General features: G+C 40.5%; 1 protein-coding gene across 3 annotated transcripts in view; it reads left to right on the plus strand.

Annotated features, from left to right (window-relative positions):
• ANKS1A (ankyrin repeat and sterile alpha motif domain containing 1A) overlaps positions 1-25,387 on the plus strand; it is a 170,947-nt gene that overhangs the window by 49,363 nt on the left and 96,197 nt on the right. For all 3 annotated transcript variants that reach the window (XM_066622832.1, XM_066622833.1, XM_066622834.1), the window contains exons 3-11: positions 1,698-1,854; positions 4,057-4,119; positions 13,015-13,311; positions 14,051-14,126; positions 16,081-16,182; positions 17,459-17,551; positions 19,263-19,456; positions 21,174-21,257; positions 22,956-23,076. In XM_066622832.1, the coding sequence (XP_066478929.1) occupies positions 1,698-1,854; positions 4,057-4,119; positions 13,015-13,311; positions 14,051-14,126; positions 16,081-16,182; positions 17,459-17,551; positions 19,263-19,456; positions 21,174-21,257; positions 22,956-23,076 (1,187 nt within the window). The remainder of the gene's footprint in view (positions 1-1,697; positions 1,855-4,056; positions 4,120-13,014; positions 13,312-14,050; positions 14,127-16,080; positions 16,183-17,458; positions 17,552-19,262; positions 19,457-21,173; positions 21,258-22,955; positions 23,077-25,387) is intronic.

Here is a 25,387-nt window from a genome sequence, read left to right on the forward strand (position 1 = left end):
ACATCTGTGCTTCTAAGGCAGGTACCTCCAACCCATGGTGCACCAAGGAAAGCCTATCAGATGTGATGCGGCGGTAGAAAACCACGCCAGGCAGCCACTTCTGCAGTCAATTACCCCAGAAATCTCTGTGCCCCAATTTCTTGGGGGAAACGGATGCCCGGTGCGAGTTTCAAAGTGCGAGTTTCAAAGATTGGGCATGACAAAGGGAGGTAGCAGGGCAGAACGGTAAGGCTTCACCACCACTGTGCCATGTCCTAGAGACTTTTCTTGGTGCACCAAATCTGGCCCACAGGCACAGTCAGTTTGGAGGTCCCTGTTCTAAGTGAATCTAAGGATTAAAGGGAGAGGAAAGGGAAGATTCCTAGAGAGGCATCTGTCTTCCTGGGAGTAGGAACAACAGCTGTTTAAGTGTCGGTGTAGGAATAGGAGACTTTTTAAAATTCAGTTGTTTTATTTGATTATTCTGGTTTCTCATTTTATTGTAAGCTACCTAACGGCAGGAAAGGTGGGGTAGAAATGGCGGGGAGAGAATGAATTGTAAACAGTGGGGTCAAATGGCCATTAGTTAATACTCTTTGGAAAAGAAACTTCAAAGGGAGCCTAGCATGAAACTGATGAATTGGAACCAAGCCTTTTGATAAATTCTATTTGTTCAGGCTTGAATCAAGTCATTTCCCCTCCCCCCACAACCACATTGCCAGTGTTAAACAGCAAAGTTAGGAAGATTTTGTTACTTCCCTTTATTGCTGTTCAATGTGAATTTTCAAGGTGCCTATCTTTCAGCATCACAGACTATAACTTTTGTATTTCTTGGCTATTTGATCTCACAGTTGATGTTTTTTCCTCTCTGCATAGGCAGGCATGGATACAGTGTGTATTTATGCCGGTCTTCATGCATCTGAAGTGGGACGTACTCCATGAAAATTTATGCTGCAATAAATTTGTTACTTTAAGGTGCCAAAAGATACTTCACTATGCTTGCTGAACTGATTCTCCTTTTCATATGTTATTGTCTTCTTGTATGTGTGCCCTCTGGGCAAAAAGGCGGGGAATAAAATAATAATATATGTTTTTCTAATTCAGAGACAGTGGTGAATTTTTAAATGGTTGATCCTTATTTAACTGCCTACAGTGGAATTTATGCTGTTAGTGTATATAAATTTTGCAGAATATGCGAAGACAGTGAAACAAATATCAGTGGTAATCTATATTAACTCTTGTTACCATGTGGCTAGGGTGGAAGCTTGTAGGCAGTGAACTAGTATTTTCAGTTTCATGGATAAACCTTAGCTCAGTCTTACAGATGCACACGAACTATCTGCTCACAGATGACTTGAGTAAACAAAAGGAACTTTTGCAGTTTGATCATAAACATGTTTAGTTAGAAATTTGTTCATTTCAGCAGGGGCTACTTTTCCAGTAAGTGTTCTTTGAATTGCAACTTTATGTCCTAAGGCTGGAATAATTACATAACTGCCTTTTCACTTTTCAGGTGTAAGAAGCCCTACAGTTTCAGTGTTTCAGTCTACAAATATTTTGAATTCAGAATATACCAAGATGTTGTTTTAAAGTAGTCTTCTGTATGATCCTGTATTATCTCAGTTTTCTCTTCTTCTTCTTCTTTTAACTCTTTAGATTTGTTCTAAGGACTCATAGCATTCTTTATCTCTCCCCTTCCTTCTGGCCATTTCTTTCAGGGATGTAGTGGAAGTTCTGTTGAGGAATGATGCATTAACTAACGTGGCTGACTGCAAAGGCTGTTACCCTCTTCATTTGGCAGCTTGGAAAGGAGATGCTGAGATAGTGAAACTTCTAATACACCAGGGACCATCCCACACTAAAGTGAATGAGCAGGTCTGATTGTTTTCATGTTTTTCATGTTCATCGCCTAACTATCAGCAGGATTATTCTGCAGGAGAAAGTGAATACAGTATCCATTAGACTAAGTTTTGTCTAGGACTTTTTGCTTGTAAAGAAGCTAAATGTTAATACTACCTCTGCAGGAACAAAAATCTATCTTGAAAGCTACCCTTTGACTGGCCAGCTGATTAGGAACAGTGGAAATGAGCAGTAAGTACATGAGTTGCAATATGTGCAGAGTAGAAGGAATGCCAACCATTGCTTTTCTTCCATTTGCTGGATAATTTGAAACTTGTACCAGTTTCCTTCTGTGTTGGAGCAAGTCTAAGCAACCTTTAGTCTCATTTGGCCATGTTTTCGTAGCTGCTCTTATTTTGTTCTAGTACTTGTGCTTAGCAAGCTAATTCTGTCAAATTTATTAGAACACAGCTTTTACTTATTTACAATTAACTTACTAAAGAGCAACACTACTGAGGGAACATCCATAATTGTCCCTGCTGTTTAAACTGCATGCTATTGACTTGTGTCTTTTATTTTAAAAAATGTGTACCGTGCATTTTATATTTAGCCTGGAAACTAACACACTTCTGACATTCCTGTTAAAAATCCAAATGTCTCTTATGCTCCTAGTACAAAATGAAAGTAAAATCCATATGTTAGGTCAGTCTAACTCAGACTTACCACAGAGGGTAGATTGCCTTCCTGTTTAGGTCTTTCTGTGAAAGACAGATTTTTTAGTGTTTTCCTTTTAGTGTTCTAATGCTGTTGACCTATAACTGGCTAACACATTTCCCTAAAAGACTGTTATAACAAGTACTTCATCAGATTACACCAGGGGTGTCCAAAGTTTTTGGCAGGAGGGCCACATCATCTCTCTGACACTGTGTCGGGGGCCGGGATAAAAAAGAATTAATTTACATTTAAATTTGAATACATAAGTATACATAAATGAATATATTAAAGATGAACTTATATGAATGAGTGAAGGTCTTGCAATAGCTCAAGGCCTATAAAAGGCCTTGCACAAAGCAAGGCTGGCCTTTCCTTTGCTGCCACTACTGCATCACAGATGTGAAACAGTAAGCAGTGGAGGAAGCCCTCATCCCACAGCTCACGCGAAAGGTCAAACAGTTGCCCTCATGCTGAGAGCAGTTGCGTCGGGCCAGTGCGGGCTCCAACAAGTCTCTGGAGGGCCAGAGGCTCATTGGAGACTGGGGTCTCCCTGAGGGCCTCATTGAGAGCTCCCGAGGGCCGCATGTGGCCCTAGGGCCGGGGTTTGGGCACCCCTGGATTACACCAAGGTATTAGTATTCAAAGAATTCCGTGTGCTAGGAGGTGAATTTTCTGACTGGTTTGTATAATAGCAGTCTGGTTGTAGCCATTACTACCTTGTGTGTTCTCAGTGCAAATGAGACTGAAAGGCATAAAACAGATACAACTGTACAGAACCCATCACTTCGCATAGATATGCAACAACTGCTTTTGACAATTTCTAGACCAGACTGCAACCAGTTTGGGGGAAGGAGAGGTGGCATAACTTTGAAGTTGATTCATAACTGAAATTAAAATTCCATCTCTGATGTACTGTGTCCATGACTGAGGCCTTTAACATCTGTGTTTATTATGTAGTTTAAAGCAGTTTCCCATAAATAGTCTATTCTAAGAACAAATTTTGTCATTGAAAGAGACTCAAGTGCTGTTCAGTTGCTGATTAGTAACATTCTTCATGTTAAAATAGCTAAATGTGCATGTTAAAATGGTCTTTGATTATATTGTTTTCAGCTCCTTTTTAAAATTTAAGCACTGCCTATGCTCTTAAGTGCAGCTGTGATCATTCAGTTTATTGTGGTTAAGCCCACTTAAATTTACACAAGAGAATGGTAAACAGTTTTGTATTGGAAGAAGCCATATGAAAGTGGATGATTGCAATCTCTGGCTAGCATGAGGCCAAATATGCAGAGAAATTTTGTTGGAATAGCAAACTGTGTAAATGTTTGCCAAAGTTTGCATGTATCTTTAAAATGATGTGCATGGTGCAGTTATTGACAGCTGGAATGGCCAGTGTGATTAATGGCTTTTCATTGGAATGAACTATTGTCATGTTCTGTCATTTCTCTCCTTCAGAGTCCCTCACTGCTTTGTTGCTATATCTCGCCCATTTCATCATCACGTTTTCTTTTCCTCTCCTTTTTGTAGAATGCTCTTGAGATCAAAGAACTCAAAAAGTACGGCCCCTTTGACCCCTATATCAATGCCAAGGTGTGTACTTTGCTCCCAGGATTTCACTATATCATTATTCCAAGTTATATTTTTGTGCTTTAAGATGCATTATCATCCATTTGGCTGGTAATGTCTACTTGGGGTATGGGATGGTGGTGTCTGTAAAATGTAATTTCCTTATTTGTGGAATTCATGTTTAAATATTCATTTTGAGGTGGATCCACTTCTGAATTCAACTTCATGTGTTAGTGGATTCCTTCATTGATTTAACTTGCTGTATTGGGATGCTGGTCAATTCTCAACCTTGTGTGTAGAATTTTCAAAAGATTTCAAAACACTGAAGTATTGTTTCCCATATTTAATAATAAAGGGGAAAATTCTGAATGTTCTGTGTAATTGATTTCTCCAAGGCCATTTGAAACTAGATAAAATTTCAGTTTGGTAATGGAGATGAAATTTGAAAGTGCTTCTAGTATTAGTTGTGTGAAGACAGCAATGCCTCTGTATTCCTTTGTTCACCTACATTTGGCATCAAGTTGTTCCTTTGTTTGGGTGTTTAATCTTTTCTTTGCTTCTAGCAATGCTTTACCTATTAAACTGCATACAAAAATAATTGAACAAAGAAAATTTGAGAATTGCTAAAGTGAACTGAGATTAGTGTATGTACAGTCCAGAAGCATATTATGAAGCATCCTCTTTAATGAAAACTTATAATCAGATTCTGAAGTGATATTCAACAGTTTAATATTTTCCATTTATATATCAGAATGACTCAGTTAGTTTGGACCTACTGAAATACTAGCTCTTAATGTCCTGCTAGTATCTTACCATGCTTTAATCTGCTTGGCTTAAAACACACCCTTGTCCATATACAATGATTGAAAATGAATGAATGCAGTATTAACCATGGTAGAGGCCTATTACAGCAAATGTGATGTAATGTAAGCCATGTAGTGCAACCCTCAGTATTATATGACCTAATTCTTAATATATCAGACAACCAGCATGCAAGGAATAATAAAGAATAAGTTCTGATGAAGATTGCAGGAGCATATTGCATGCTTGACCTTGATGCCTTTCAAGTATTACAAATATTAGTAAGGATTTTTGGCCAGAGGACCCTCCAGTACACCATCCTGGTATTCTTAAACTGAATTTCATACTTTGCAATATATGCAGCAACCATTCTCAAAGTACCTAATGAGATACACTGCAACCAGCGTAGATTCATTTTTAAATCCTTTATTTCTAAATTAGTTTATTTTAGACCACCAGTGAAAGAAATGGAATGTAAATTCACTTAAATCTTTTCCCTTTAGTAATACATTTTTGGTTGGTCTAACTATTCTGTTGCAAATGTATGTTTTAATGTCTTGGTTCTGCTGAAAAATATAATCCAGTACCTTCCATCATGCAGCCTTGCATGCTTTTTACATCCCAGAATTTATAGCTACTTGAAACACAAAGGTAGCTGTTAAATTGACTTGCGTATTGACTCTTGGTACACATTCAAGAATGCTAAGGAAGGACATTCTGCTAGAAAACTGGGACTTAAGAGAACCATGAAACTAGTTGTATGAGCTTCAGGATGTGTTGGACTTGTTTTTCTTGAACTGCAGCCCCTACCCCACCTTTAGAGAACTTGTGTGAAATTGAAGGGGGTTCTTAAAGCAGTTTGTGGCATGTTCATCTGTTCAGCAAAAGTCAAAAATTCCACTGGCTACTTCAGATCTTTTGTGTGAGTCTTAATATCTCAGGATTTAGGTCTGAAAGCCCAGAGTTTTCAGAAGTAAATGCTGGTAGTTGGGAAGAGAATTTTTCTCCATCAGGTGGAAAGGTAATGCCCATGATATTTAATCATTCTCCATTTCCATATTTGGCCACAAAAATACAGTTCTGTCTAACTCTCCTCTGGTTGATTATGGCTCATTGCCTACATGTTGCTCTCTGCTGTAGATGCTGTGAAGCAGCATAAGAGCAGTGTGCTTGCGCAGCCCTAATATTCAGTTGAATTTGGGGAGCAGCTGAGCATATCCATAGCTTTAAAAAGAAAACAGACACACTCACCATGAGTTTCCTGTAGATCTTGGGCATCTCCCTAGCATGCAAGAATCCCTTCTCCTGATCCTGCTTAGTACCCAGCCTGATCATTGCCCCATACTTCATTTTGAAAATAGGCAGAGAGGTTGCCTATTTTTTTTTTACACATACTATTAGAATGATACAGGATTTCATTTAGACTTTATTTCTGTAAATATTTCTCTTAAATGCTTTGAGACTGTTTCAGTCCACCATAAGACTTTAGAAGTTGCTTGAAAGCAGGAAACACAAATGTTTTATAGGGAACCACAGAGATTACAGATGTTGTTTATATTCTGTATTGGCAAACTTTCCAGAGCTTTGGGGGTATGGGCATCCAACCAAAATGTAGTAGCCAAAATGTAACCAAAATGTTAACCCCTGCTAACTGGTTAAGAGGCACTTTTTCAAGTAGGTGCTCCTCTTTTATTTAGCAGGGGGAGAGTAACTGGCCCTCCTCACCCCAGCAGTGTCTTTTCTAGTGGCTGTCTGCTGGTGTTGCATCTTTTTAGATTGTGAGCCCTTTTGGGACAGGGAGCCATTAGATATTTGATTTTCTCTGTAAACCGCTTTGTGAACTTTTGTTGAAAAGCGGTATATAAATACTGTTGTTGTTGTTGTTGTTGTAGTAGGTGGTATTCACTGAGCATTGATAAATTCCTGTTTAGAGACAAGTGTGGTAGACAAGAACTTAATGTTCTTCAGTCAGATTTATGGGTAAATTTTGCAGTTTATTTTGTGAACATACAATCAAGAAAGGGAAAAGGTGTTTTGATCTGGCAAACAAATTGATCCTGACTGCCTGAAAAGTTTTTTTATGTTACAGAACAGCCCAATTGTTCATGGCTGGAAAAACCCCAGGTACACCCCAGACATCTAAACATTTGATACTGGTTGGTTCATCGGAATCTGAAGTACTTTTCAACCCAGTAACTATTTAAAAAGTCTATTTTTTGCTCTTATATCCTTTCCTTGAGCAGTTCTGTGTCTCGGCTTTCTGTTCTCATACTTGAACAGGAGTTATAGCTCTCTTGCACTTGAAGACTACAAACACCTGTGAATATGCTCCTAATGTGAATTGCAGTAAAACTTAAACATGATCCTGAATAGTAGAAGAGAGAAAAGAAAAATTTGTCTTACCTAAGAAAAATTGTATGCCCTGGCCAGCATGCCAGGTATGTGTGTCAAAGTCTAATGTTACATCTGGGAACTAATTGCCATGGTGCTCAACATTGACATCACTGCCAAGTGCTAACCTCAGAGGTAAGGCAGACAGTAGTGGAGTGGCCTGTAAGATACCAGCTGCCAGCACTCCCCCCAATGAAGGGCCGGGCTGCTACCTGCTGATAAAGGGACAGCAGGAAGGCTGCGGGGAAGAGAGATGTAGGGTTGGGTACACAAGGAGGAGACAGAGAGGGTAATGGATAAGGAGGACGGAAGGGAGATGCAGAGAAACACAAAATAAGAACAGACGGTAGGAGAAGTGGGGAAGGAGGACAAAGACATAGACAAGGGGGAATCGAAATGGATAGAGCAAGGCAGTGAACAGGAGAAAAAGGGGAATGGGGCCCCTCTGGCCACCCTCAGTTGCTTCAGTTCATCTGTATTAGGCTGGCTAACAGACATTGAAATGGTGCATTCCTTTGTCTTTCTGATTCATGGAAGTAGTAAAAAAAAAAAGCAGCAGAACGGTGTCTTGTTTGCCAGACAACTGGGACATATATCATAGCCTCCTGCTCTACCTTCAGAGGTTTCTTATATCTTGGAGTTTTCAGATATATTAAGAGACTTTCATTAAAAAAAATTATTAGTTTTTAATTCTAATAACTTAATTAGTTTTATATCATAAAAGCATGCATAATACAAAAAGCATAAAGAGCATGAAATGCTGCAGCAATAATACGAATAAATATTTGAAAATAGCAACATCTCAAAATAGCAAAACCAGCAGTATATAAATAAAAACTAAAGTGGGAAGGCTAACTTAAAAAAAGGTTTTTAGTTTCTGCCAAAAGGCCTCCAGAGAGGACATAGTTCTTAATTCAAAAGAAGTTTCATAATACATTATTGACACCACCACTGTCCTTGTTGCTGCCAACCTGGCTTCAGTCAGCATAGCCTTCAAAGGAGAATCCCTCACATTACCTTGGGGGGATGAGCCAACTAATATGGGAAAAAGTGGTTCCTCAGATATCCCAGTTCCAAACCATACGGGCCTTAAAGATCAAAACCAGCGCATAGAATTGTGCCGAGAAATGAACCAGCAGGCAGTGCAGTCACAGGAGCAGCAGTCCGGTGGAGTCAAATCTTTAAGCTCCTGAGTCCCCATGGGCTGCTACATTCTGTCCTGATTCAGTTTCCAGACAGTCTTCAAAGGGAGCCCCACATAGAGCATGTTACAGCAGTCAAGTCATGCTGTCACCAAGGCTTGAACCACCATATTCAGGCCTGACCAACTAAAGTACACATGCAACTGGTGCACCAGGTTGAGCTGGGCAAAGGCCCCTGGCCACTGTTGCCACATGGCAATCTAGAAGCAGCAGAGAATCCACGAGGACTTTCCAAACTGTGAATCTGCTCTTGCAGAGGAAGCACAACCACATAAGGAACAGGTTGACAATACAGTATAGTTCTCTGAACCAGTGAGATTGTTGGGCCACAAGGTGAACGGTAGACCAAGAGAATCCCAGTCCTGTTTCGCATACTCCTCATTTCATGGAGACTCTTAAGCCTATTAGATCACTGGACAGGATTTCCCAGCAAGGGGGATCTATCACATAAACCAGAGGTTTTCAACCTTTTTCAATTCACAGCCCACTGACAAAACACTAAAATTGCCAAGGCACGCCACCAGTTTTTTAAATCACATTAAATTATTACATCACAATTAATAAGTACAATTAATACAATTAAATCATTACATGACAATTAAAGAAATTCACCACAAGCTGAAATCAAACTTCTCTGAACTTAAATAGATCTTTCTCATAAAGTTAGCTTGAGGAACTCTATAATTGTAGAGAGAAAAAGGGAAGTGTATGTGGTTTCTGGAAAGGAGGAAAACATGGTTGGAAATACCTGGTCAGAGTTTTATCAGGACTGTCAGAATGTGTTGGCAAAGAGGTCAGAGCACGTATGTACTGGAGAAATGTGGAATGAGAGGCAGAGAGGTGGCATGATCGAATCTAGGTTTGGGATCCCACTGGAGCCAGAGTGGGGGAGAGAATGTGAGGCTGAAGATTCCATAGACCTTTGGAAAATGGGGTCAAACTAGGAAAGGAAGTAACTGCGATAAAATGTGCAGGAGTTAACTGCAATTATAAGATTTTAGGATGGAGGGAGTGAGGTGGGAAAGAAGAGGAGAGAGAGATGCCAATTGCCTGCTCATATATGTGAGAGAGCGCGCAAATAATGCCTTTACTGTAAGGGACAAGAAGTGCCCTGTCAGTGGAGGCAATGCAGGGAGGGTCACTTTTAGGGTAATGATGGCAAGGAAATTAGACTCTCAAAGACCCTTTTCAGCCAGCCAGTCCTTCAGTAGGTGGCCCCTGGAAGAATCCTGCTACTTGCTTACTTCTTTCCTGGCTGCCTGATTGGCTGGCACACTTAGCACAGTGCAGTTCCCACCCTGAGCTCCTCTGAGCTTCACCAGCTGCCCAGTCAGTTTGTCACTGATGAGTGCCCCCTCCCCCAAAGGCTGGAGACTGGCACTGGCTGGGAGGCAAGCCCCAGCCTTTCTGTTGCTGCCCCAGGTAGCAGCCAGAGTTACCAGCCATGCCTATAGCCGTCCCAGTCTCTGCACTGTCAGACCTGCAAGGGCAGCACTCAGGAGGGGATGCAGCAGGACCAACGAGCAGCTGCTGGTGGCAGCTTGCAGGGGCACCACAGCCACAGGGGAGTTGTTCTCCCCTGGCAAGACAGGGCAAGCAGCAGACAGAAAGCTGAGGAATGATATTGGGCTGGGAAGTTGGGATGGGGGCACAGGCTAGCGAGGGCTCTCCCTTAGTGACTGGGTGACCAGAAGGGGAGAGGGGCTGTTTAATGGGCCCAGGCGGATATAAACCCCAGAGGGCCAGTGATGAGGCTCTTGTTAAAACAATGTAGTGGCTGATGGGACAGGAGCCTGGCCCAATCAGAGTGACGCGGCGCAGAGAGTAAAGAAAGGGAGGAGGAACCTCGGTGCTGTAACCCCCTTCCCAATCTGAGGCCTGTTTGAGGGGGTTAGCCTTCCCCACACAGGAGTGGACACTTGCACAGTAACAGGAGCTTCAAAGCAGCAGCTTCCAACCTTTTCTTCCAGGCATGTTGCCGTGTGAGGCTTAAAGCAGCTGGTCTCCCCAGCAGCTGTTGTCTGTTGCCTGTGGTCCCGCAACACACCTGAGGTCCACAGCACACACTGTGCTGTTGTTCTGCAGCACAGTGGTTGGAAATCGCTGGGATAGACAGACTATCATGACCCTGTCTCCTTGCACCTGCAGCCATGGCTGCTGCAGCACCGAGAGACCTGGCAGATAAAGCTGGGGGAGGCCAAGCAGATCTCTGTAATACATGTCAGGACTTAAGTCCTGGATAAAACTGGTTTTATTGTTTGTTGAACTGGCACTGAGCAGTAACCAGTCTGGAAAGGTCACTGCCAGAGACAGTCTGAGGACTGGTGGAAGGGCTGGAAAGGGCCATTCAACAATGACTGACCCTCTTTCTCCTGGAACAGCCAGTCCAGTCTCCACTATTCTCTCTTCCTGGCCCATCACTCTTCCAGTGGAAGCGTCATTCCTCCCTTTGTGACCTTCCCTGTATGAGGGAGGAGGAGGGACACCTTCATAGGGTGGCAGGATATAAATATAATTAATAGTGGTGGTGGAGAGTTTTTAGCCTAATATTACAGGTAGCAGTGTATGCAGAATAGGACAAAACCAGCACTCTTGAGTTGGTATCCTGATGCCGACTCATGTGATATATGAGATATGATGCTTAAAATATTCTGTCAAGGCTTAATGATTCTTTGGAGTCTAGCACTTAAGTACTACATCTTATTTATAAACCCTGAGCCATATTCTGTTCCTTGTGACTTTTTTGTGCATGCTGTTAATGTAATATTACTTCATCTAGTTCACCTCCAGTCACCTTTGCTGTAAATCTGTTTTTCCTTGGTAATTGCTTGGATTTTACTTTGCAATTCATCACTGGACAGTAATATTTTCCCTATTTTTTCTACGGTTTTTGCATGCATGTTGCTGTTGACATTGCTTTTCAGTGTTTGCTCTGTTTTTAATATACCTTGAACACACATCTTTCTGTCTAACCACTTTTGTCATGTATTTTATTTGGCTGCTGGCGTGGTTTATGTAACAACTATAGCAAAACTTAGCACAAAGAATTACACTGCTTGAAGTGTCTTATGTTACAGCTTGTCCAGTACAAAACAGAGACTTTCTTCTAAAACTGCACAGCCACCTTCAAAGTACTGGTATATTTGGACTAAATTGGAGTATTTTTGATGGAAATAAGCTACACAAAATAAACTACAATAAGCCAGTTGTGTATGTATATCTTCAGTATATTTAAGTTCCTCAACACTGTGTTTTGGGAAGACTTGTACGTTATCTAAGTAGCGGCGAGGATCTACAGAGCTGTTCAAGCTCATGTCAAGGGTCTTGATGTAGCCTACTGGAATTCTTTGACGGTTGTTTCGCTCTCTTTCCTCTTCCCAAATCATATCACAAACTGCATTTGGAACCCCTTGGTTTCAAAAATCAGCGTCTGGCTTAGTTTCCTTAAAGTCTCGTTGGACTTATGAGATATTACCATTTTTTTAAAATCCCAGCCATTTTTATTTTTTTGAAGTGTAGAGTTAAACTATGAGCAAGCTCTGTAAGCTTTTATAAAGAAAAGCAGAAACAAGAATAAAAAGCCATTACATTGTCCATTTTACCCCATTTGTGCCAAGATATCCAAGGTGATTTACGATTTATAGAAGTAAAACAAGGTGTGAAAGGCAACATAATACAAAAGCAAACTATCTCAGGCCATTGAAATACTGTTGGGTTATAGGTAGCATCCAGAGCATTGTGCTTTGTGGGAGCTACTGTTTCTACCTCTTTATCAAAACTCCTAAAGCCTCCCCCCTCCAAGAAACCACTGAGGGGATCCTCAGCAGCTTGGGATTGCAGAGCATGGTGGGGGGAGTACCAGAAACCAGGACGAAACAACTTGCTGAGATGTGCTATGTGCTGGTTCCAGCTTCTAGGTATTTTCTTGTTCTGTCTCCCTACCTCCGACTGGACAGCCTTCTCCATGCCATATCCCATGCCATTGCTGAGGGTCTCTCATCAAGGACTCCTTGGTGGGGGGTGCTTGGGATCTTGGATAGGGAGAAGGGTGTTGGGAAGGGAGTTTTGTCAAGCATGGGGCTTTCAATGCTACCCTACTTGAGTCATTAGATGTCCTTAACAGGGTAGGTGGTACTCATAGTGTTCCAACTTATATAGTAGATATTAATGCTAATTGAGTTTTTATGGTTGGGAAAGAAATGATACAAGAAATATGGAGATGTTAGGATTGCTCTCTGAAAGTAATTGCTTCATAGCTAATGACCCTGTTAATTTCCAACTTGCCAGATTCTTACAAACTGGACTAGGATACCATAATTTAAATGCTTGCTAGACTGACTTTGATGCTTTATACTGTGTAAACAGGGAGTTTGATCAAACTGTTAAACCAACTGTGTTGTGTATTGCAACTGCTTATGAGGTCAGCAAGAACTGCTGGCAGAACTGTCTGTTCTTGATAAGCAAGAACATTACTGCCTCTTACTTTATCAAAGTCTTAATTTTTTTGTACTTATTATAATCTCAGAATAACGACAATGAGACGGCGCTGCACTGTGCAGCTCAGTATGGCCATACAGAGGTTGTGAAGGTTCTCCTGGAGGAGTTGACTGATCCTACCATGCGCAATAACAAGTTTGAGACTCCTCTTGATTTGGCTGCACTCTATGGGAGATTGGAGGTTGTGAAGATGTTACTCAATGCCCATCCCAATCTTCTAAGCTGCAATACTAAGAAACACACTCCCTTACATCTGGCAGCTAGGAATGGCCATAAAGCTGTAGTTCATGTCCTCCTGGATGCTGGCATGGATAATAATTACCAGGTATTGTGGGGAGGGTGGAGTGTGTGCCTGTGAATTGTATGTTGTAATGTTTGATAACAGTTATTGATATTAACTCTCTTTGAGAGTCTCTGAGAGTCAAGGATAGCAAGGTCTATTTGGAGTCACAGATTGCTCTAAGAATTGTCAGCTAGGCATTTTGTGGTGTTTCAGTCTACCATTCACTTATCTAGTAGCTATGTATTTATAAATATAAATAGTACTTATAAATACTTTAAATAAATATTGCTACCATAGGTTGTATGAAGAATACTTTCTTGTTCCGCAGAGTCTTCCATCTTTTAAATCTCAACATTAGTCTTTCAATAAACATTTAATAGACTGGCAATAGTTTTGATTGCTCTGTAGAGTGCTTTGTGGTGAAAATACAAAGATTTAAATTTCAACAACATATCTCCATCCTTTTGTCAGATGCAAAGTAAAGATTCTAGGGTCAGGTCAGAGGTGAAATGATTTTTACTCACCATGGTTCAGAATGATGGCTTGTTTTAACCCATTTCTGCCCAGCCCACAGGTGTACACATTTGATCCCTGTTGTATGTATGCAACACTGGGCAGAAATGGCTTAAGAAACTATCTTGAAAATAAGAATTTTGGAGCCAGTTGAAGAACTGAATGTAATATGTACAGTCTGAATATAATATGTACAGTATGTGCAAGAACTGCCTTTTGTAGTTTCTAATTGCATTCATAATTGGCTTATGATGTGTTCAATTTACAGACAGAAAAGGGCAGTGCTTTACATGAGGCTGCTTTGTTCGGCAAAACAGATGTGGTACAGATACTGCTAGCAGCAGGTGAGAGCTGGTCTGATATAAAGATGTCAGTTGTGTCATGATCTATTTATAAACTGCCATTCATGTAACTTATGGAGTGTCTTATGATTTTTTTTAAGTTCAGTCATGATGTGTTGGAATAGTAGGAATATGTTGGATCCCAGTAAATCCAGCACAGCTGACATGTTGGGAAGCCTGGGAAAAACAGAGGGTGCATGAAAGGCACTGGATCTAGCATCAAGCAAACCTCCTTCTCTGTAGGGCATTTTGCAGATGGGCATCACGCATGGAAAGACCTACTCAGAAAGCAGAAGAGCTTAACATCTCCAGTGATGATAGTGTTTTGAACAGGCTCAAATGGGACAGTGTGGTCCCTCAAGTAGCCAGGTCCTAAACCATATCCTAAATAAAAGTTAGCACAGGCACTTAGAATCACCATAGATATAAGTCGCTATCTCAGATAAGTGGAGAGCAGGTTTTGAGCCAAAAATCAAAAATTTTCTGGGACCCTCAGATGAATCAGGATAAACGTAGGGGAGTGCCTGACTAATTTTTTCTGATTTACCTGAGGCCAGAGCCTGAAAAATAACCTCCCGGTAATTGTTAACCAAGAAATATACAGTCTTTTAATTTATTAAAAATTTAGTAAAAGATCCTAAGATATATTTTATTCATTAACTTTTTAAATTCTTGTCTTCACAACCTTTTTGTAAACACTAAGTGCACTGTAAACATCATACCAGTAGAACCATTAATCAAATCCTTGTTTAAGGTGCCTGGTGTGTTAATCCAGAGGATCTGCATATAATATACAACATATAACACTTAACTGGGAGTGTGCAATTCAATTCACAGCAGAGACAAGCAACAAGGAATCAGTATGAGCAAGTGCAGCTAGACATAGTTGCAACCCTATTTACTCAGAAGTAGACCCATTGGGTGGTATTCCTAAGTAATGGTGCACTGAATTGTAGCCTGGGACTTTGTTTCAGAGAATTCCAGACCCTGGTGTTTTAAAAATCCAGAATGAGGATTCCATCCTGGTGTTCTAGACTTTGGTGAATGCCTGGAGAAAGGGAGATGTATGTGTGTACTAAGAACTTCTTTCTCCTTACAGTTGTCACCTTGTGAATAGTAGTTTGTGTAGCAAGTCCTGCCTCACCCAATGCAAAATATTACTTAATTTGCAGATCATTGTCTGGAGACTGGAAGCATGCTGCAGACTCACATGACTTCTATCACACTCAGGAATTCTTTCTCTCTTCCATAGCACTAAATGATAATTAAAACAAAGTTTGCATCAGTTTTAACAATGGTCGGAGTAACTAAGATGGCCCTGGTTTCAGATCAGTCAGTAATTTTAATTGTAAAACCAAGAGTTGTCTTGTGGTTTCAGATCATGGTTTTAAGGCAACCTTTAACTATTGTTGTTGGCATACAACGAAACCAGGGCTATCAAACTCTTTTCAGATAGTGGGCCAAATAGCATTCATGGCACCTGCTAAGGGCTGGAAGTGACATCATTAAGCAGGAAATGACATCATTAAGCAGTTGATAGCCATAAATAAGCACTTTGTTCTCACACAGAAACTCATTAGTTGCAAATAACAGAGGAAAAAATGTATAGATTTGTTCATAATTTCAAAATACAAGAAAGCCCAATTATAATGGGTGCTGGAGAAATTGCTTCCAGGGGGCTGCATTTGGCCCACAGGCCTTATGTTTGACACCTCAAACTAAACCATGGTTAAAACAAACCAAGGGATTTTGTTATCAAGGGCGACTTGTTCCTTATCTCCAAACCCAATTTGAAGATAAGAGTGCACTGCAGCTTCGACCTGAATGTATGTATATCATCACCCTCTATTATTGGACTACAGTAAAAATTTTGAACATGGTTTCTTGGTATTGAACTGTGTGTAAAAACCAGATCTCTAAACATATATCTCTTTGACCTTTTCTGCATGTGTCTAAGGCATTGATGTGAATATAAAGGATAACAGAGGCCTAACCGCTTTGGAGATTGTGAGGGAGCTTCCTTCTCAGAAAAGTCAACAAATAGCAGCTCTCATTGAAGGTAATTAATGTGGAAGCCTGAAAATTTGAAGCCACAAAGAAAGAAATACTAATATTTGGATGGAAACCAAGTTACTAAGAAAAAAATGTGTGTGTGACTGTTGTTCCAAGGGAGGGACTCTAGAATGATAGTATAAAGGAGTGCAGTATGTGTTTCACAAGGATATGCAGTAGTTTCCTAGTTTATACCCAGTTTTATCCTCAAATGTCCTTATTTGGGCTCATTTGAATATGGATGTAATGCCATTGAAGGAGTGGCTTCTTCTCTTCTTTAGTCCTTAGCTGGTGCTTGGGGAGCAGGTTGACCTCTCAACCAGTAGGCTGCTGTAGGTGCTGCTTGGATTCATGTGTTAATCATGGAACACTTCCACTCTTTGCAATTGTTGACAATATTTCTAGCCTTGTTGATGGTCAATCACTGTTTCCTTATATCTTCCTCAGTGTGTTTGAGCCATGCTTTCTTTGGTGCTGCCCATTCTCTCTCAACAGAGGAGCTTGTGTGACTGCCACATAAGAAAGAGTAGCTACTGTTAGCTGCTATGGGAAAAATAGAAATATTCCCAGAATTCATACAGGTTGAGCCTCATTATTCTCATGGGTTCTGTTCCAAGCACTCACATGGATGGCAAAAAACGCAATATAGCAAATCAGTTTAAAAAACAAAGTTCCCTTGCTCCGGTGATTTAAAAACAGCCTTGCAGACCTTTGTGATGTAAGATAAGGGTCATTAAGAAGGCAATCCATCAATCAGTCCTCCTCCAAGCACTTACAAAGGCGCTTCACTCAGCCCCTCCCTTCACCAATGCAAAGTGATCACCTTTTTCAGGGGGAAAAAGGAACACCTTTTTCAGTGCTCAGGGGGAAGGGAGGGGTCCACTGAAGAGAGAAGGATTGATGGATTGTCAGCCAGCTGCCCTCTCTCTCTCTCATTAAGGAGGCTATTGTTAAAGGGCTGTTCAGTTTTTTAAACTGATTTTAAAGGGATGCATTTTTCCCCTTCTCCAGGGATCAGCACATTCATTCTCATTTGCAGTGGCCATTCTTGTTGACTCAAATCCGTGTATAAAAAATCCGTGTATAAATAGGCTGGACTTGTATTTAGGCATCACATAGGTTTAGTGGTGTTCAGCTACGCTGTTTGATTGGTGGTATACTTCAACAGTTTTGAATGAAGATTTGAATGGAAACTAAAGTGTTTAACTGTCTTATTCTTTGAAAGATCTCCAGCACTGTGCTACTTCTATATGTCTGTGCTGACTTGCCCTGTTTTGTTTTAGACTGCACAAATGGGAAGAAGACGATAAATGTAGAAGAGAAGTCATCACCAGTATTGGCTGCTTCTAGTGAAACCTCAGTTCGGGTAACCCAAGGTAGAAATTTTGAGTAGAAAATTCTTCTGCTGATAAAACTTGTTTGTCAGCAGTATAAAAGGCAGGGCTTAATAAATATTCAAGCAATTTTATTTAGTATGGAGAAATGCAGCATTTTATTGTATGTATTTTGGGTCAGTCTCCATGAATACAAAGGGGATAGATTTTAACAGTCACTCTTTTACCCACAATCAATATTGCTTGATTGGTTAAATCATCAATAATGAAGAGAGTGCACTTCCAGCCTTTCATGGCACAACATGTCATGTATCAAGGGGAAGAAGGAGTCAGTTTATGTTTAGGAGATGGGGTATAGTGGGCCACTGTGACATTGCTCTCATGTTTACTTCTCTATCATAATCACTTACAATCACAGTGCATTGTTTCTCAGTACTCTTAAGCAGATTCTTTCCCCCTTGGATTCTCCCCATTTTTTAAAGGGAGAATCATTTAGTTTAATCTTTTGAGATCATTCCCTACTTTGTCCTTATACTCAACTTGTTTTCTGGGCTTCCTTCAGTTACACATATCAGCACTTCACTGTGTGATGCCAGTGTCTCTAAATTGATATACACCTCTAGGAATGGCTACTTTAAAGAAAAATCCAGAAAAAAAACTGTAGATTGCCAAGGAGTAGCTTTGCAAAGTCTAAACATAGTGTTTTCTATGAAGTGTTTATTGCTGTTTGTGACAACATTGGTTAAGTTTGCAGTGTTAGGGCTTTCCTAAATTCCTAATGCAATGCACCAATATACGATGTATTTTTAAACCTCCATTTATTAGATTTTTTTCCAATGAAATACAGTCATGAAAATGATAAAGTCATTCTGATATGAAATAGTTTTGGAGATGAGGCTTTTGTACAGTAACAAATTTGAATTTTGTAGAATTTTGAAGTGTGTCATACCTTATAAACAGTTTCCAAAGTGTTTTCCCCTGTGTGTTGAGGAGAGATGAAATTTTTCCCTCTGCGTGTGGGACAGGATGACAATTACAGATGGGACCTTGGTATCCATGGGAGATCCATTCTTGGACCCCCTGCAGATACCAAAAATTGTGGATAAGCAAATCTGCGATTTCAGCCCCTTAAGCCCTCCAGAGGGGACGGGAGCTGCACTCATCCCCCTTTGGAGAGCTTTCTGAAACCTTCAGGGGCCGTGTGCATCTGCCCATGGTCTCTGCAGGCTTCAGAATGGCCGTTTTAGGCTGAAAAATGTGACATACAATCACATTTCACGGGGGGGGGGGGAGTCTTCCAGGGGTTTCCCCAGACCTCAGAATCCCTTAAAAGGCATAAAAACATCACTTCTGGTTTCCTGAGGGAAATTGGAAGTCACTTTTTTTGGCCTGAACCGTCCATTCTGAAACCTGCAGATGCTGTGCACAAACGTGTTCTTATGTTCTTATAACATGCATGGCCTCTGCGGGCTTCAGAAAGCCCTCTGGAGGGGACCAGAATGCAGCTATGGTCCCCTTCAGAGGGATCAGGTGCTGCTGGAGTTTGGTTCAATATGGTTCTGGGTGACCCACGTTGAGGCAGATTCGTGGATAAACTGGCTCCACCTGTATTTGTGATCTGTAGACTTGAAATATTGGTACTGTATTTACTTTTTTGTGGTAAAAAGAGAATCTCGCCACTTCTTGGCAATGCAGACTTGAAACCTTGATGTCTGTGGTAGAGGATGATAATGAAATGTTTCTTTTTCTGCAGGAAACGTGGAGCAAGCAGTGACAGAATTGATCATAGACTTTGATGGGAAACCGGAGGAGTGTCCATATGAAGTTTTGTACAATGCGACATCCTGCCACTCTTTGGACAGCCTTGCCAGTGGAAGATCTTCAGACAGAGACTCAGTGAATAGGGAAGCGGAGATGACCAGTGTTAAAGGGACAGGAGTGAGGCCTGTATGTAGCCTGATGTGTGTTGTCTGTTTCCTTTTTGTGGAAAGTAGTCTGGGATAAAACTCCAGGCCTGTGCACTCTCCACTTTTGCAGTAAGTTGATAGCCTAGCTGTATGGTTTGGAAGTAATAGTTGATAATTGCAAAAGGCTTTGGTTATTGAGCAGTTGAGAACCACTTCTTGCTGCATGTGCTGTGTGTGCTGTTCTCTCAGAGCTTTTGATCATCATCAGTTCATGATGTGATGGCTATCCTAATGTTTATGCAATACTGTATCTGTATGTTTGGCTGTGGAATGTGTTGACTGTAATGAATAACTTAGTTGGTAGCTCTGGTTATCTATTTGGTTACAAGAAAGAGGTTTGTGTAGAGCATGACTTTCATTTAACATTTTTTTATCCAGCATTTTTCCATTGGGAAAAAACCTTATAGTGCAGTCATCTTAAATGCTAGCTATAAAATAATGGTCAGCTGCAGTGTTGGAGCTTTTTAATTTGGCAGCAAATCTGTCCTTCATGGAATTTGTAGATGTAATCCAGTAGGGGGAGCTTGAAGGCTTTGTGGAAGAATTATATGGCCTCATCAAGCTTCCCCAAGAGCAATCCATCTTGCTTTAAAGCATTTGCATTTGTTTTGGCTAGTAACTTGTGGCTTGTATGTACTATAAAGCAGATAAAATGTGTTCTGGAAGCATGCTACCTTGACTTCAACACTTGTGGCTGAACATTTTCATTGAAAACTTTAAAAATGCATGTTGGACAAATAATAAAACAAAAGGGAAGAGAGAAACTAACAGCTAAGTGGCAGGAGTGGTATTGCATTCCTGGCTCCTTACTGAATGAAGAATTGTGACCCATCAACTATTTTAGTAAGGATATGATGACTTTCCCATACAAGCATACAAAAAAAATGCAACATGAGGGCAGGTGGATTTTCTGTGCTGGCAGCCTGCATTTGTGACAGATTTTGCTTCTGTCAGGTGGAGTTAAAGGGAAAGTGAGGCAATTAAGCATAGGTAAACACTGCTTCAGAATCACTTCATTGAGACCAGTTAGCAAGTCTGGCTTTACATGGAATTTTGATGCAGGAAAACTGCATGTCCTCTCCTTGATTATTAAGAGGTGGCTGATTTTTCTTGAAGTTCTTTCAGTTGACTGGAGTTGGACCTTTATCCCTGCCTGATGTCCGTTTTGACAGTCTGGCATTAATGCCAGTTTTGTGAGTGTTAAAAAAGTTCACAGGTTAATGATGTTGATGAAGCAGGTTGGAGGAAAAGTGCCAAAAGCATTTTTTTTTCCTAAGACACATGGGTGCACACACCAACCCTTCAACTATCTCCAATATTATTGCCCAAAACAGGCTCAGTTACAGTATCTGACACTCCAGGGAGTGTGAAAATATCTGGTGGTGGTGGAATGCCAAGACAGAGAGTTAACAAGCCAAGTAGGTGCATTCCAGTGCCCCTGAAAGTCTAATGTTTCCTGAGTGCTGACTTGCATTTTTTAATATGAACACACACTCTAGTCATCTGTAACAGTGTGATAACCCTTGCAAATATTAAAGTGCCAGGTGAAGAAAAGTATGAAAGGAAGATGAAGTGAGGGAAACACAGTCACGCTGTCTTTGCTTGGATATAGCAAATCTTGTTGCTGTTTCTTCCAAAAAGAGTTGAAAGACTGAAATTTTGATGTGAGACATTGAGAGTGGCCTTCTGTTCTGTAGAGAGAACGTCCACCCCCTCCTGCCAAGCCTCCCCCCGATGAAGAGGAGGAACAGATTGAGAAGAAGCAGAGTGCATCTTCTAAAGTAAGTGGTTGTTCCCTGTTTTGGAGTTTATAATATGGCAGAAGATGTGTCTTAAAATATTTCTTTGTGTCCAGTCCCTATGCTTGGGAGAGAAAGGAGAAGTTTGCTTCTGTCAGTCTTATCCAGTACATCTACAGTCTTTATCTGGCACTCGTCTAGGGAGCAACTTCTATTCGCTTGTATGTTGAGCCCATTGGAATACTTTTTTATTCAGAGTTCTGTTTTGCAGACAGCACCCCTTTAAAGAAAAGTTACTTTAGGCTTCAAACTTGATTTGTAATTGTACTGTGAAACACAGCATATGGTACAGTACAAATTGCTGAGTAATTTCTGTAGGCACTTGAAGATGTCTGTTTCTGTTTAGTGTCCAATCTTCATGGGATTAGAAAAAGATTTTATAGTGGGGACAGCTGCAGTGTGAGATTGAGACTAGGCAGTGACTGAACTAGATAAAAGTGTGCTCCTGTATCCATGGAGTTTCCATTCTGGAATCTCTCGTGGTTAAGTGAAACTGCAGATACAGGCGAATACTCCTCCCCATCCTCATCAACATTATTATAATACAGTGGTTCTCAAACTTTTAGCACCAGGGCCCACTTTTTAGAATGAGAATCTGTCAGGACCCACCAGAAGTGATGTCATGACTGGAAGTGGTACCATCAAACAGGAAAGATTTTTAACAATCCTAGGCTTCAATCCTACCCACACTTACTTAGGAGTAAGTCCCATTTACTATCATTAAGTATACACATAATAGCTTGTTAAAAGTACAGATGCGTAACATTTCCCCAAATGCAGTCACATATCATGGGAGCACCAAGTCTAATATATTAAAAATAAAATATTGAAATTAATGGGACCCACCTGAAATTGGCTCGTGACCCACCTACTGGATCCTGACCCACAGTTTGAAAAACACTGTTAAGGCATTAAAAACATCGTTTCTGGTTTCTCTGTGGAAGTCACATTTTTTTGTCTTCTCAGGCTCAGTCTGAGCCTGGCAGAGACTGCAGATGGACATCCATGGCCTTTGCTGGGCTTAGAGAAATGTCCGGAGGTGAGGTTTGCAGAGCTCCCCTCACCTCCAAGGGAGCGTGGATCCAATCCACAGATATGACCTCCCCCATATTCAGAAGTTCTTCATTATCTGATCCTGAGCACTTATACACTGGTTCTTCATCTTCTCTTTCATGGGGCAACGTTTTGAGATATGCACCTTGAATTAAATAGTTCTGAATTTCCCTTGTAGGTTCTGTGAAATTGCAGAGAATGTTACAACTTGTAATTCTAAGGTCTTAGTGTGCATGTTCTAGCTGAACTATTTCTTTTCTACTGCTGTTTTATTGCTCTTTGGTTTTATTTAAGTTTTTATTGTTTGGCTTATTTTATTGTGCTGTGTTTAAATTATTGGAGGTTATCTCAGGCATCATTTTTATGATGGAAAGGTGGGATACAAAGTTCTAAATAGTGTGCTGGTGCACGATACTTACTGTTTCCTTTTTCCCTACTTTAGTTCATTAAGAACAGGTATTAGTCAAAGCTGTGGTGGAGGGAGGTACAGTAGCAGTAATGGTTATATGCCTGTAAGATTCATCCCCTAACCATGTTTCATAGTCACCATGTGGTGCTCTTAGCATGCTTGGTTGATATGTTATTTCTTCTGGTATGTGAGTTAATGGTGTGGATGGTGTTTGGCAGAGTTTGGTCACGAAGAGGAAGAGTAGGGGAAGCACCGCTGATGAAGAAGAGGAGCATCCTTATGAGCTGTTGCGAACAGCAGAAACGAAGAGGCATGTTGCAGTGGATAAAAAAACTAAAGGTAAAAATTGTAAGAGCAAGCATATGTAACAAGCATGTATGGGATAGTAGAAGGTGAAGAATTCAAACAATTCCAGCTTTTTCCTATGATTGATAGTGGGGCAACCTGGTTTATTCTAGAACAGTGGTTCTTTGGTGTTTTAGACCGACCCTCTTTTCATGATGACAATCTGTCCGGGACCCACCAGAAGTGATGTCATTAACCTGGAAGTAATAATCCACCGAAAGTGTCATTAACCCGGAAGTGACATTATCGAGCAGGAAGTGACATCACTGTGATGCCAATGCCGGAAGTGAAGTCATTAAGCGGGAAGGGACACTCCCAGGTTCTCACCTAGGAACTCATAAACTTCAAATGACAAGAGAAAACATTCCAGCACAGCAGCTTTTCAAATTCTCTGACCCATGCTACCATTGCTACCAAACATTCTACCTGTAAAATTCAGTATACTTCATGTAATGGGGTATGTGTGAAGGGTGTGCTTGCTTCCGGCTAGTGTTGAACATGGCATTGATATATTTTGAATATGCCCATCATTGTTCACGGCACTAATTAACTAACCTGAAGCCTCCTACAGAGAGAGGAAAACCAGACTTGTCTGCACACCTATAAGATGGGAGTCTTCCATCTCTCCTAGCTCTGCAGATCACCCACATTCTCAGTCCACTCACCCCAGTTCCCCCCACCCCATCTCTCCTAGACCTGCAGATCACCCACATGCTCAGTCCAGTTCCCCCACCCCTCTCTCTCCTGGGTGTGTCAGTGCTTTAGTTTCTTTATAGGAAGAAATACACTTTCTGCATTTTGCTGCACATCAAAACTTTCACCAAGTGAATCCTTCATGGAAGGAAGATCCTTTTCTGAGCCCTGAATCCTCTCTCCCATACTTTGTGCAAGAAGCTTTTCTTCTTCTTCTTTCTTCTTTCTGAAACCTTTATTGGCATATCAAACGATTAACAATTGTACTTTACAATTGACATGACAATTTGCATAACACTCAACAATTTAAACAAAATACTAGAATTATTTAAATTCTGACAGCGTTACTTTAAGGATCTCGGATAAATAACCAGCAACAGCTGCAGTTAGGGAATCACAAACATTACTCATAAACTTGGAGAGAATAATATCAGAGGGGATAAGGTCAGAAGGGATCCAAGAATCAAGGTAATGATTCCGAATATCAAAGTGTGCTGGGCAAAGAAAGAGTATATGAAACAAAAAATCAGGAGTCTCATGACAAAAGAGACAGAGCCTTTTCTCCCGTGGAATGTTAAAAAAACGGCCAGAATGAACTGCCGACGGGAAAATGTTGAGGCGAGCTAACATAAAGGCTCATCTATGTAACGGATTGGTTAATGTATAAAAATAATTAGATGCATGATTAAAGGATGGGGCCAAACCAAGGGAAAGAGGGGAACAAACAGAATTGAGACTATTACTTAGATAATTGAATTCAAGTGCTAAGAGCTTGTCTTTTATCAATGAATATGCTCTTGGAAGACTCATATCTGCCAGGGATTCTAATGAGAGGTCGAGAGAAGCAAGTTTATTTTCTATCAACTGAAACCAAGAAGAAAAATAAGAATCTCTTAACAAATCATATAATAAGGAACCGGAATGAGAATTTAAAAACAGCTTAAGCCAATATTTAAAAGTAAGTAACCAGGCTGTAGTTGTTGGAAGATGGATACCTAATTCTAGGATAATTGTGGAAACATGAATTAAATTTAGAATCCCTAGAATTCTACGAAAAAAAGATGCTGCGATCTGATCAATATCCTTATTAATTGCTTTAATCCAAATTGGGGTACCATAAAACAAATGAGAGAGAATTTTGGACTGAAAGATCTGGATAGCAGCAGGAACATACTGGTTACCTTCATTATAAAAAAATTTTAAAATTGCTTTAAGTTGGGGAGAAAGAGATGAAGTGATAGCTTTCTTATGAAGAGACCAAGAAAGTTTATAATGAAATATAAGACCCAAATATTTATAAGACTGGACTTGCTTATATATATTTGGACCTATCGTCCATGTTGTAGGGGACCAAGAGCGGGAAAACACCATAATTTGAGTTTTGTTTGAATTGATTGTTAGGTCATTTAGTGTACAGTACTCCTGAAATTTAGCCAAGATGCAGCGAAGTCCAGATTTAGTTAGAGATAATAGTACTGCATCATCTGCATACAAGAGGGTAAAGACAGGGACCCCGTTTAGAACCGGAGTAGAATGAGTAGAAGAAGAAAGAAAAGAAGGTAAATCAGATAGAAATAAATTGAATAATAAGGGAGCAAGGATACAACCCTGG

Source organism: Tiliqua scincoides, chromosome 4, assembly GCF_035046505.1.
Source record: "Tiliqua scincoides isolate rTilSci1 chromosome 4, rTilSci1.hap2, whole genome shotgun sequence".
NCBI classification, from domain to species: domain Eukaryota; kingdom Metazoa; phylum Chordata; class Lepidosauria; order Squamata; family Scincidae; genus Tiliqua; species Tiliqua scincoides.